The sequence below is a fragment of the Labrus mixtus genome, chromosome 14 (genome assembly GCF_963584025.1).
Source record: "Labrus mixtus chromosome 14, fLabMix1.1, whole genome shotgun sequence".
In the NCBI taxonomy this organism is placed as follows: Eukaryota; Metazoa; Chordata; class Actinopteri; order Labriformes; family Labridae; genus Labrus; species Labrus mixtus.
In genome coordinates this window covers 10,487,161-10,500,545 of record NC_083625.1, presented here as the reverse complement: position 1 = coordinate 10,500,545, position 13,385 = coordinate 10,487,161, and the positions used below count along the sequence as shown (strand labels likewise).

Below are 13,385 nucleotides of genomic sequence, written 5' to 3'. Positions count from 1 at the left end.
TAACATGCAGTTAATCACAAATTTATTTCTCCTTCCCTCCATTTGTATTCTCATCTTTGTCTCTCTTACCTTGATGGCCGTGGGACCTGATAACTGTGGAGGAGGCTTCTCCACTTAAATTCTTTTTTTTTCCTTTTGAGTGAGAGATGTGGACTGCAGCTGTGCGGGACTTTACAACCCAAATCTCAGGCCAAAGTCAGAGAATGTCATGATTTTCCAAGTCCAAAAAGTTTATTAGCAGAGTGTCAGATTGAATTATTCTCTTGAGGATGTCACTCATGTAAGTATACTGAGCAAAAATACAAGAACTGCAAATTCACAAGGTATAATGCAGATTTACTTTAGTGTAAGAATAACAAAGGGGTTTTATTATATGTAAATATGTTGAGTTCATACAGAGGAAAGCTGGAAATTAAAGAAAGCACATGAAATGTTGAATTCATGTAATGCAAATGAATAAAGAGGAACCTATATAGTGTGAATTTTGTAACTTCTGAATATATGCTCACAAAATGCATGAACAAAAAGTTGTTCTTTAAAGAAAATTAAAACATGTTTTCTCTGTAAAAGAAGAAACAATAGTTAGTGTAAGAATTGGCTATAGTTATTTATATCTCCCAAAATGACAATATCTGCAAAGTTTCAGTCTGACTCACACAATTCTGCAAAGCCTTTTGTTCATTATATCCCAACCATCAAATTTATTTATCATCATCTCACATTGGGACCTGGACTCCAAAGAGAAGGATTTGGTCAAAAGCCTGACCATATGTGAGAGGAAAACAAAAGAAAACAAAGCATTAGATTCACAATATGAATGTGGGAAAAGTACCACAACATTGTGTCATTGAGGGCAGTTTGATAGGTTCCAGTTGTGCTCCTGAGGGGTTAATATCTGCATATCTAGACTCTGAAAACTCTGAGTTAGTGACTTAGTTAATATCCTCAACAATGAGCTGCTCTGTAGTGTTGTATGGAATTATAGTGCAGAAGAAACATCTTGTGATTTCACCGGGGGGGGGGGGGGGGGGGAACAAAGACCCACAGAGAGTTGGCCGGTAGCTTTTGTAAGACAAACAGCTTTCTTCCAATTATAATAGTTTGATTTCATTGTATAACTTTACTTTAGATTCAGTGTTTTCTGGGTCGGGCCCATCTGATCCAGAGATTGAAATATAGTTTATACTTTGTTCAGGCAGAGCTGTTGATTTGTTATAAGGTAAGTTATTTGTACCTGTACCTAAACAGATGTTACAAAAGAGTAGGATTTCTTAAGGCTACTGTATCTTATATGATACAGCTGATCTTCAGTTCAAGGCACTTTAATCAAAGGCAGAAATAAATCCAGTAAAAAAAGAAGCAGCAGTAGTCTTTGTTTCTGTGAGGTCTGAGCTGACCTCATTCATCACAGGCCACAGAAGTGAGAGCCAGAGACAAAAAGACACCAAGTCAGAGAGAGAGAAACTATCTGGTAATTCCCTAAAACTCAGTCCTACATTTCCAAAAAGTCTCACAAGAATAACAAACTTGTTCTCATTACATCAATCGCGTGAGGTGAAATCTTGTTGTTTGCAGGAGGAACGTTGTCACAGCTAGTTTTAACTCCAGCTGAGGTCACAGCTGGATCTGTGTCATGATTTGAACGAACTCAATTGACCATGTCTTGAACTCTGGACACTTAAAAATATTTTATATGAAATAGATATCACCACTTACCACAACTATAGTTTTGACACTGTTGTCATTTACTCTGACGGGACAAAAATAAAACCTCCAATGGGGTTTGAGAGTTTTGTTACTTGGAAGATTTTTGGGGTCATTATCTGAATCAAAAGTGCTATTTTTATTTCATGACCTGAAGTGTTGGGAATAATATGTGTTTACAGATGCCCAAAGTGGGACCCATAATGAAGCATGTTTTATGGACACTGCCCCCTTTCTCACGTTTAATTTTTGAGATTTTGTACATTTTGTCTTTCAGTTGTAATGTGATGTATTTTCATGTACAAGTGTGGCTGTAATATTTTTTTTGTGGTTAAAATGAGTAAGGCTACCACAGTGCTAACACAGGCACATTTAGGGCAGCTGATGTGTCTTTTTGGACGCACAAATGCCATGAGTCATTCAGCAGACCAAACTGTCCTGTGCAACCACACTGAGCTAATGTGCTTTCTGTATTTCCACGTGAGCAAAATGAATGGAACAATGTATCAACAAAGAGACAACCGATGTTTAAAGAGGCTGTGGGAGAATAAAATCTCAAATAAGTCATGTACGTCAAAGATGTGCAAGTAAATTGAAAGTCTTTGAAATTGAAGTGCCTCGACTGCTGTGTTTTGCTAGTTTCGAAAAAAAAAATACTATGGCCTCCTGTGCCCTGCTGTAGTATAAACTGTGAGGGTGCAGATTTTTGTTAAGAGAAATACATTGTAAGTGGACATTTATTGCATCGTGTATAGAATAGAATAGAATGTCTTTATTGTCATTATACAATTGTACAACGAAATTATTTGGCTTCACCTTAAAGTGCACACACATACAAGCATCCACAGCTAAAAACAACAAAAGAAGAAAAAAAAAAAAAAAGGAACTCTCATTCAGGTAAGATGGGCAATGTATGGTAGGAGTTATTTACAGGTGGTAGCATAACAGAATATAAATAGATATTGCAGAAATATAAAATAAATATTGCACAGTATGTGTGGTGAGGGTGGGACGGTCAACGCATGTCCAGGTTCAGTGTGGTATGGGTGTGAAAGACTGTTATGCACATGGGTCATTCAGTAGATCAATCATGGCGTCCTTCTCCTCTAGCGTCAAATAACGCAAATGTGAAAATGAAAAGTAAACACTCGAAACAACTTCCAAAGGACACACAAAAGGGTGATGTTTTACTTTTGTTTTCGTCAAACAGAGGGTGTGACAAAGCATAGGGATTTGACTAAGTGAGGTTTGAAGGATTTGAAATGAGCTTGTGTGACGGTTGGCTTATCTGAAGTTTGTTATGACACTGTGTCCCCATATCTTATTTGACTTTGGGGACTATATGGCATTTTATAAACCCAGACACTTCAAAAGTAAGCAAGTAAGTAAGTTGTGATAAACCTGCTTGTCCTTTAACAAAGTTATGTTAATGTTGTTTTTTGCCTGTGTTTTAAGAAGGGGCTCTCAGTCCTGTACAGCAGGAGCTCAAGGCTTCCAACCAGATTTTTGGGAACGATAGGAGCACTGGGAAATGAAAAGCAGAACGAGAAGAAAACTTGAATTAAATGCAAGACCTCAAGCTCTGCCTGCTGCCTCTGTTTCCTTGTAATCGCTTGCTAGCAGACTGTGTCTACATTTCAATAATGTGACCTTTTGTGCACTCTTTGGCCCTCCTGTAATCTATGTCAACCTCATAGATCGGGTTCCAGAAGGTCCTTGGCCAAGATGTGTTAACTCCCTCTCAGAGGATAGAAAAAAAGGGTTGCTGGAGGGATGAGAGTGAACGTCAATGTTGGACCTAATCCTGAAACAGCAGGAAGGATAAGGAGGGTGAAGGGATGGGGGAATGCGGGGTTAGCAATGCATAGCACTGTCCAAACCAACAAGCACTGTTTCTTATTGTGGTTATTAATCTTGGATGTATCTCCCCTGTGGAGACGAAATAAACAACATACTTAATTGATTTACTGCCTAATGAGCTCTTCATTGGCTGAATGAGCAGCCATTTGTTTTATCCGTGTTTATTTTACTGTCTGTGTTTTCTTGTAGTGAAAATAAATGGTCGTTTGTTTTTACTGCACCATACATCATCTCAATGGATTTCAAAAGAGTTTAAAGACTTCTTTATCTGTGACTGAGAGAAATACAAATACTGACTGTATAAAAACATGGTTTAATATAAAGCAAGAGAGAAGGAACAGGAAAAAATGTTGCTGAAAATTTCGAACCTGGCACCTCTGACGACACTTTTACCCACGTCTTCTCTTCACGCCAATTATCACATCAACAAGTTTGAATGGCTCTGTGCAAAGTATGCCACTCCACTCCCGGGGTTTAAATGTGAGCCTGCTGGAAGTAAGAAATCCTCCACAGGGAACAAACTGCCTCCAAAGAAATTTTCAAAATGATTCAAATCACTTTTCTTCTCTTGTTTCTGCTATCACAAAACGTAGGCCTTCATTATCTATGCCAAAATCTGACACTTGCATTAATTAAATGGAACAGCTGCAAGCCTGCTCCTCACATGAGCTCCTGTTCATTGATGTATGAATGCACATACAACTGCATATATTTATTCCAGCAATTCACAATTCACTGTCTTTTTTTTTGGCTCCTGCTTCTGCTGTCTGTTAAAGCTCCTGCAAGGCATTTTCTAACCGGTTATGATAAGAAATAAATTAATACTGATGATTATATGAGCCATAAAAGCAAACTAGAATGTCGGCATAAAGGTTGACTTCTTCTATGTTGTTAATTTAAATGGCTGTAATTGCTGCTGCAGGGTAGGTGTCAAATTAATGGTTTAAGAGCACACTGTGGGAATAGCCTTTGTCTACATTTTCAACAGCAAATATTCTCAATGAATAAAAAAATGTGTCTTTTAAAAGTCAGCAGAATAAGTTTTGTAAAAAACAAAACTCACTATTTACAGGATCACATCAGCAAAGCAATAAGAGACACTGTTTGTCCACAGGGCATTGTTTAATCTACAGTTCTCAACAATCATTTATTTAAATCTCCATCATTAGAATACTGTGACAGTCAATGACAAAATCATGATCTTGTAAACATGAGCATGCAGTGGTGATTCTAGTCTGGTGGGGCCCTATAGGCAAAAAAAAGGGGGGACCCTCTAACCGACATTCATCTGCCAGTGTCCTGACGTTTACTCCTCTTCCTCTCTTTCCTGCTTCTTTTTTCTCTCCTATAGACGGATAATTTCTCTTCATTTTCTTTTGTTGACTGTCATTGACAAACTTTGGTTTTCACAGAAATAATGCATGCGATGCTTAGCAGGGCAACGAGAGTGAGTGCTGTCAGATGAGCCCCCCTTTAGGAATATTTCCTATACTGTAATTGCATAATTTGCACATTTTGAGACACTGCTTTGGTTTAAAGTTTGTGAGCACTCAGGGGGCCCCCTACTGGTCTGGGGCCCCAAGCAGTTGCCAGCCTTGCCTGTCGACAAGCAACACCTCAGTGATCATGCAAGCAAACAAGCAGCAAACTGCTTTGAAACCTTCTGTTGACTATGAAATAAGAAATTCAGCAATGTGCTCACGTTTTCTTTTCACAACCTCCATGCAGGGAACTAACTATTTGCATCGGTGTCATGGACACAAAAATAACACAGCCAGTTCAAGTAATTAATTGAATTAAAGTGCTGAGTCTGCCAGAGAGGAGCAATAACAATAATAACTCATCACATTTTTCATGAAGGGCTTAAGGATGCTCTCATTGAAACACGTGGGAAAAAAAGTGTCTGACGAGCCAGTCAGTGGGGATTTCCTCTGGTTTAATGAGATTAGTAAGTGTGGGATTAAAGAGTATTACAAATTATTTTAATTTGACGACCATGGGAAACAATTCAAGTGAATTATTAATCACTATTATCAATGCTTTTGACCTTATCACGTGTCAAGGTCCAACACTGACTTTAAAAAAAGTATAAATGAAAGACAAAGTAAATGATTGGGACAAAGGTAACTGCTTCTGTGTTTAACTTCTCCCAATAAATACATCTTGGAGTATTTTGTAAAAAAAATGACACCTAATTGACCAAGAAAGATAAAAGCTATAAATACAAGTCCTGGCAAACTATGCTGTCCTTCGTATTAGGGGAGGCGAATTAATAAAATCTTCGATAAAAGTCTGAGAGAACTTAGAGCTTCAAAACCTATGAAAGAACAAAGTGTTTGAATCGGGCCTTCAAGGATAGGGCCTGCAGTGATCAGTCGAGTTATTATGATGGATTGCAGTTAAAAAGGTGTGCAAGGCTAAATCCTTGAGGACACATCTGGGAATGCCAGACTTGGCAAGCTATCTGTGAGTCAAAGATGACTCAGGTTTGTTTCCCTCGGGTTGATGTTTTGCAAAGTTTTTCATCTCTTTAATTTAAACTTTATGTATGTCTATAACGTGGTGGTTTTAATTAATATTTCACCATAACTGATTAGATCTATGTGTGGGCAAACCTGTGACTTTGTGTCAACACATTGCAACATTTCATAAGCTGGAAACAGAGCCCTGTGTTGTCTTGTTCGTTTGTGTGTGTGTGTGTGTGTGTGTGTGTGTGTGTGTGTGTGTGTGTGTGTGTGTGTGTGCGTGAGATATATATATATATATATATATATAGGGAGAGACAGGGAGAGAAAGCCAGAATTAATTTCAGACAGCAATGGCCTGATGGGACAACACAGCATGAGGTCCAGGCCAAGGGAAACACACAACGAGCCAGCGAGTGAGCACATGTCCTCTGTTTTCCAACATGGTGACAAGTTTACTCCATTACCGCTCTGCCTGCTTCCCTGCTACGATTGTCTGAACCGATTAACTTCAGGAAACAACCGGCTGGATTTCACGTGTGGAAAGTGCTGCCATGTAACTAAAAAGGAAAATGAGTTGCTGGACCTTTAAACTCACATAAGGTCCTGTAAGAAGAAAACTCAGATCACCATAAGTAATGTAAAAGGCCAGTGGAAGTAATCAGTTCCATAACTGTCAATGGAAGCTCTGATGTCATATGTTCGATTTTGACAGTATTAAATAGAGGAAGGACACAGCATAGCTCCTTCTGCAAAACAAGGGCTTTCATTTCTTTAAGACGCCATCTTGGCACACATTTTTGGAGTGTGTTTTTCTGAAAGTCATCCCTAACTAAATCCCCACTGCCAAATATATTACAGAGTTGGCTTACACACAGAGACAATGGCTCCATGGAGACTTGGGTTAGCTTCCTGACTTCAGAGTGTTTAAGTTAATGATTCAACATTTAGCAAGATAATTTTTATTTTTTTATTTAAGGTGAAGGGTTGATGATTTAAATAGCCATAATTTAAAGCTAATGCAGATGAATTTGAAATGTTACATGATTCAAGTTTAGGAAACATTAGGAAAATACACTAGGTGAACCCTTTGTTCAAGTTTTCTTTAAAGAAAAAAAGATTGAATGTGTTAATTAAAATACCTAAATATCAACATTGGCAAAGTCATTCTTTATTCATCTTTTGTCCATGAGAAAAAATTCTTCACCTCAAAGCTTTGCCAAAAACATTATCTCATTTTTGTTTTAAGTCACTGTGCTCATTGAGGGCTTCCAAGTTTGAACAATTGTGTATTTGATCCTTACTGACCTGCCCTTTTTCCATGACCAAAATTTCCTGTGAATTTGACACAGTCTTACGGTAAGAGGCTCACACCCACTGTAGGACAGAACTCCTGAAAATTTCGAGACAATTTATGGAGAAAGGGAGAATATGGGCTGAGTCAGATGGCCGTGTACAGACGTGTTTGGATGTCATGACCAGGTCATGACACAAACAGCACCACCTGCTTGATAAGCACAAGAAGTACAAATATGAACCTAATCTTTTGGGAGTGTCTTTTTGAGTGCAAAAAGTACAATTATAAAGACTTTCAAGAGTTTTGTTTAAGTGTGAAAGCAGTAATTGGTACTTCAGCATGCTGGATACCAATTGAAACTCAAATTTCACTCTCTATTTGCTGGATGTATAAATTAGCAAATGTTCGCTAATGAGTGTATCAACAGAGTGAAAAGTGATAGATTCTCAGTGTTGTGTCCAAAGCTTGTTTTGCTGTCCCTAAAAATCACCCCAAATAAAAACATAAAATTAAATCAGTTTAACTTGTCATTGTTCATTTTGATTTTTAGTATTCGTCTTGGTAGGTATCACAAGCATGTGTCAGAAGACTAAGTTACTAGTTTTATTTGCACCATGCTGTAGAACTGCCTTTGGAAAAGTTACAAGTAAAAGCATTTTCACCACATCAACCTTTCATAATAGTCATGGAGTCATACACTCATCAACACATTGGGACTGTATAGCTGGTTTAATGGAATGCAACAGTCCACTCATTTATGGGCAAAACCAAAGAAAAACAATCAATTAGCACAACATTTAAATGCATAAAGTAACATAAATCCCGAAATTATATACTCAAACCTCACGAGGGAAAAAGTCAATGACTGAGAAACTCTGACGCATGAAACCTACAGTGGACCATTTCAATGTCTTATGGCTTAATGTTTGTGAACCAGTTAAAGCTTGAAGGTTACCAGAGGACAACCCCTAAATCATAAAGCTTGAACTTTGACGCCTTATATCCAGTTTTAGTGTTTCCTCCTCTGTCTGTCAGTCTGCCTCTGACATCTCAGTCGTATCTGGTTTTAAGGCTGATCTACAGCTGCCTGCGAGTGCTGGCGGCTGACTTCAACCCCACCCAAACTACATAACTCTCTCTCTGTTAAATCACTGCTTTGACCCCAAAGACATACAACTGTTGCTTCCGTGTATTGTCCAAGACGTCAATTGCTCTGTTATGGAGTGTTTTGAATTACAGTAATTAAGCTATCTTGTTACCAAATATCACAAAACTATTTAGAGGGAAAAACTTGCTTAAAGCTATTAGGATCATGCCAAATGTAATCAGTCTTCATTTGAGAGAAGATTTTCTTTTTCAAAACCAAAGTGAATCCTAATTATCTCTTTTGTATATGCCTTTGGCTTTGGCTATTTTATACAAACATTTACCCTAATACCCCTAATCAATTCTAGGCCAAAATCACACTATAAATACCCTGTGACTTTTATGAGCAGCCAATCATGAAACCACAATGTTAAAACCAGACTCAGCCAAGTCTTTAGTTTCCACAAGTCAGTGATACTTTGTATTTGTTTCATGGTTTGATATTGTTTTTCTTCTTTTGATAGCCTTGGCTGTGTGTTGCCCTCCTGTAGGTGATGGCAGTGATGAAGCCAAACCACTGGTGTGGAATTTAAATGCCCTTGGCATTAGAATCAGATTTCTCTCTACTTTCATGACATACGAGTAACCCCTCAGAGAAAAGTGCATACATGATTGGATGACACTCATGCATGAACAAATGCCCCAATTAAACACACTGACAAAGTTATTGATTGTCTGCCACCCTGTATGGAAAGAGTGTTATTATTTGGATACTATAGGATTTAACTGAAATAGACAATGAATAATTTTTAACCGAAAACAGTTGAACATTGACTTAAGTGGGAGTTTTCAGCTCATCATCGTGATCAGCAGCTGAGCAGTGATTCAAAAGCAAGAAAAAGCAAAATCACTTTTACTGATTTAACAACATTGCTTAATCACTTGAATGTCAATTAACTTCATAAACAATACTTTATATGCATAATTGCTGACGTGAATCAGTGTTGTTTGGTTTTGGACTTTCTTCTTTGTCTGCAGCATAGGAACCTGAAAACTGCAAAAGTAGAGAGCAGCAGCACAGTTGCTGCCGTCATCAATACCAGCAGTACATCTAGAGAGTAGTATGAGTACCAAGGCATCTTATAGGCCTCTGTACGAAGGTGAGGAGCCCCTTTATGGCGTATCACATACTCCACCCAGAAGACGGCCTGATCCACGGGTGCTATCGGCTGATCTCTGTGCAGACGCGACATCCTTTGAATGTTCTGTCTGTAGCTGTCCTGATGGAGCACTTCATTGATGGCTTGCTCAAAACGGCGTCTGTTGGCATGAGCTAGCTCAAGGATCTTTCCAGCTCCTCTCTCCTGCAGGCGTAGCAGATTGTCATACTGGTCAAAGAACAGCGGTAAGCCGAGCACAGGGACCCCGTGGTAAATGGCCTCCTGGACTCCGTTGGTACCTCCGTGAGCTACAAAGGCTTTGGTCTGTGGGTGGCCCAGGAGGTCCTTCTGGGGCATCCAGTCCACTATTAGGGTGTTGTTTCCCAAAGTAGAGGGTTGTTTACCTTTGTGCTTCCATATCACCTGACCAGAAAATTAAAGAATTATACATTTATTTTCCATCTTTACGCGACAAAATTAATTATAATGTTGCTGCAGCTCTTTCGACTGTATTGAATAAAGGAAATAACCCATGACACCAGTTAGAAAACTACACAAAGGTTTTAAAATAATTAGAAAAATTCAAAATGAATACCTTTGATGATGCTCAAAGATTTGAACAATATATAAAAGAACCAAGAAAAATAACAAAAGACAGAGTACGAGGTTAGGTTTAAGGAAGTTATTGAGTCCTTGATTCACAGCATCCATTTTTTTGGTAAAATTCAAGTTTAATTATTCTTAAATTTAATCAGTTTATTTGTCACCCTGACTCTTAGCAACTCAATAGACTTTTGTCTATCATTAGGCTATTAATCTGTTTTTGTGTTTGATGAATTTCTTTTGGGACTGATTTGGTTCAGTTTTAGACATTAATTAACTTCTTTCTGAATTTGAAAATAAGCATTGCTTTTACTTTTGCTTCTTGCTTACTTTTACCACGGGTCAAACTATTTTGGATTACATATTGAAGTAATTTATTTTAATCTCTTGACTTTGTAGTGAATCACTGTTCATGACTTACCTTCTGGGGCATCTTGGCAAAGACGCTGGCGATTTCATCAGCAAGGTCGTCAGGCAAAGCATTAACCAAAGTTCCCAAAGTCATGATGATCACTCCGTGCTCCCCGGCACTCTGAACAAACTCCTCCAGGTCTGCTGGCAGAGGCTGAGCTGGTTTGCACTGGAACCCTCCTATGTAGACCACGTTTGGCATCGTGGGTCGAGGAAAGTCAAACACAAAATCTGACCTGAACAGCCAAATGTCTGCTTCCTGGAGAAGTGACATGATATTGCATCCCCCCTCAATGTATTTATCACAGAGGGTATTATATGCTGGCCCCAACACAAATCTTTGCTGGTATTCAATAACACTCTGGAACAGTATGTTCTTGACCCTCTGGATGAAGTTCATTTTGTCTGTTAAGCCTGATCCTGGCGCTGGGATGTAGGAGAGGGGTGAGGGGGCAATCGCAAAGTGGCCCTCCCCTGAAGTGATCCAGCGAACATTGAGCACCAAGGGCAGTTTCAGATACTTGGCTAAAAAGACTCCCGTCCCCACACCTGGGTCAGTTAGAACAAGATCATATTTGGCATCATGTAAGCTTTTGACCAATTTTTCATCATCAAAGATTTTAGCAGTCATATTAACCCACAATTTATGCACTTCCAGAATCATGGAATTGAAATTCTTGATGAGTTTGAAGACAGTAAGTGACGACGCCCCCTCTCTCTGCGCCTGAAAGAAACAGTCAGAAATGAGAAGGAGAAACAATGAAAAACAAAATTCAAGTGGATACACAAATAACTAAATGATTCATCATGACTTACCCTTATATTCTCCTTTACAAAATCATCAAAATAATTCTCCATGCTCACTTCCATTGTGAGGCTAATGGATGTATAGAGGGGAGACTTTTCTTCAATGTACCAGCTGTTTGAGGCTCTGATCACTGTCAGGTTGTGTCCCCTGGCATGGAGCTCTACCAGCAGGATCTTCATGTTGATCCAGTGGCTCCCATCTAAAGGAAACACTAGAATGTTTCCTCCATCACAGGGTGGCGTGAATGACATCAGACATGCGCAGAGTAATACCAATACTCCACAGACACGCTGAAATGGCATGGTCACCTAATGTAAGAGTGAGGAATCAAAGCATAAGAAATGGCTTCACATTAGCATTTCAAGCAGCAGAAAAGTGCTGTACTCGTTTGTATTTAGGTACAATCTTTATAAAGTCACAGTTTCTGTGGTAAAAGAAACATGCATGAATAAGTATTTTGTCAAACTGATAAGAAAATCAGTTGTGACACTTTATAAACAGACCTTAAAAACGTTGGATAAAAAGTCAAACTCATATCATAATTGTAAAATCCTAACTAAATATAATTTATTAAACTGGGAAAACATGATTAAATTAGCCGACATTTTACTTGTATATAAAATTTTTCAACATATGGCTCCCCCTCCACTCAATGAATTCATTAAACAAAATCTAAACACATCTACCAGAGCATCTGCAAGAGGGGATTGTAAAATTCTATGTACAAAAAGTAATTTTGGGCAGTCAGTCTTTTCTTATCGAGCAGCACATACTTGGAATATTATACCCACAGAACTAAGGAACATCTCTGAAATCCTTTTCTAAATCTATAAAACAATGGCTATTCAAAAATCTGACATGCTGCCATAATCTGGATTAATGTACTTTGTCTTTACTTGTAGTGTGTGCGCTTATGCTCCTTGTCTGTGCTTATACTGTATATGCTCCTTGTCTGTGTATGGTGCTTTTGTCTGTGTTTAAATGCTCATGTATTTAAATGTGCTATATGTTACACATTTTTATTTTATGTCTGTGTGCTGCTTTATCAATTGCTTCCATGCGTATGTGTTATGTTTTAACTAACACTTGTGTTGTTTTATTTGTTATGCTTATGTGTTCTTGTGTCTATGTTTTTGTGCTGCATTTTCCTGTATGCTTTTTAATGTTTTCTTAAATGTCATCAACCTGCCAGGGACTGCAGATGAAAATGAGCCTGCATGGCTAAATCTGGCACATTTACATGTGTGACTTCGTTGCTCTTGTTAATTGATGTGCGTTGTCCCTTTTAAATAAAAAAATAAATAAAAATAATACAGCATGAACCCACAAAAAAACATAGTAATGTTCCACTTACCGTTTATCCAGAGATATAGTACAGCAGTATAGCCTTCTCACCCAGAGTCTGACGGTTCAGTCAGTCTAAAGATTTGTTATTCATATTTGAGGACAAACTCCAATCCAAAGAGCATCAACCCATTCAGGTAAATGAGTAACAAGTGGGACATTTTACATTAAACATTTACCGTACATTGAACATTCTATAAATCACAAACAAATTGATACATTTTTCTCTGTCATCATAGTTTTGTTTCTATAAATTAGTGTAGTTACTAATCTGCTGGTAGTAATTTGTAGTCTGATTTGATGGATGTGTTTCTTCCTGGAAAAGAACAATGTTGCCCTCAGAAGAACCTGTGACCCATACATACGATTTAAGGAGGGCGTAATTTAATGATAACCTACACACTGTTAAACCTGGAGATAATATGACTGGTTTTGACTACAGCCCATGTAGGTATTTGCTATGTCATGCAGTTCTCTTATTCCAGGTATTTGACCAGGAGGTTTTTGCTTTTGCAGATATGCAAATTGTTACCAATGTTGAGTGGTTACAGATCTCTCAGTTGCTTTAAGGGCTAAATGTGCCTGCATGAAGGTTGCTATTTATCTGGGCATCTCAGCCATTATTTTTTTTTTTTGAGAAAGCCTCA

The 13,385-nt window shown here is 38.2% G+C and overlaps 1 protein-coding gene across 1 annotated transcript; it reads right to left on the bottom strand.

Moving 5' to 3' along the window:
• Window positions 1-7,830: 7,830 nt before the first annotated feature.
• On the bottom strand, window positions 7,831-12,876 carry LOC132987984 (UDP-glucuronosyltransferase 2A1-like). The gene is made up of 4 exons (XM_061055032.1): window positions 12,749-12,876; window positions 11,403-11,702; window positions 10,597-11,310; window positions 7,831-9,995 (listed from the first exon to the last, which is right to left on the bottom strand). The coding sequence occupies exons 2-4, from the start codon at window positions 11,694-11,696 to the stop codon at window positions 9,411-9,413; spliced, it is 1,593 nt and encodes a 530-aa protein (XP_060911015.1). The 5' UTR covers window positions 11,697-11,702; window positions 12,749-12,876; the 3' UTR covers window positions 7,831-9,410.
• Window positions 12,877-13,385: the final 509 nt, after the last annotated feature.

What these genes read in the sequence shown, in the direction of transcription:
- LOC132987984 (XM_061055032.1), bottom strand. Translation starts at nt 11,696, where the DNA reads ATGCCATTTCAGCGTGTCTGTGGAGTATTGGTATTACTCTGCGCATGT. An exon ending in TTGTAAAGGAGAATATAAGG is followed by an intron (nt 11,311 to 11,402) that starts GTAAGTCATGAT and finishes TGTTTCTTTCAG; the next exon opens with GCGCAGAGAGAGGGGGCGTC. An exon ending in TTGCCAAGATGCCCCAGAAG is followed by an intron (nt 9,996 to 10,596) that starts GTAAGTCATGAA and finishes TTTTCTGGTCAG; the next exon opens with GTGATATGGAAGCACAAAGG.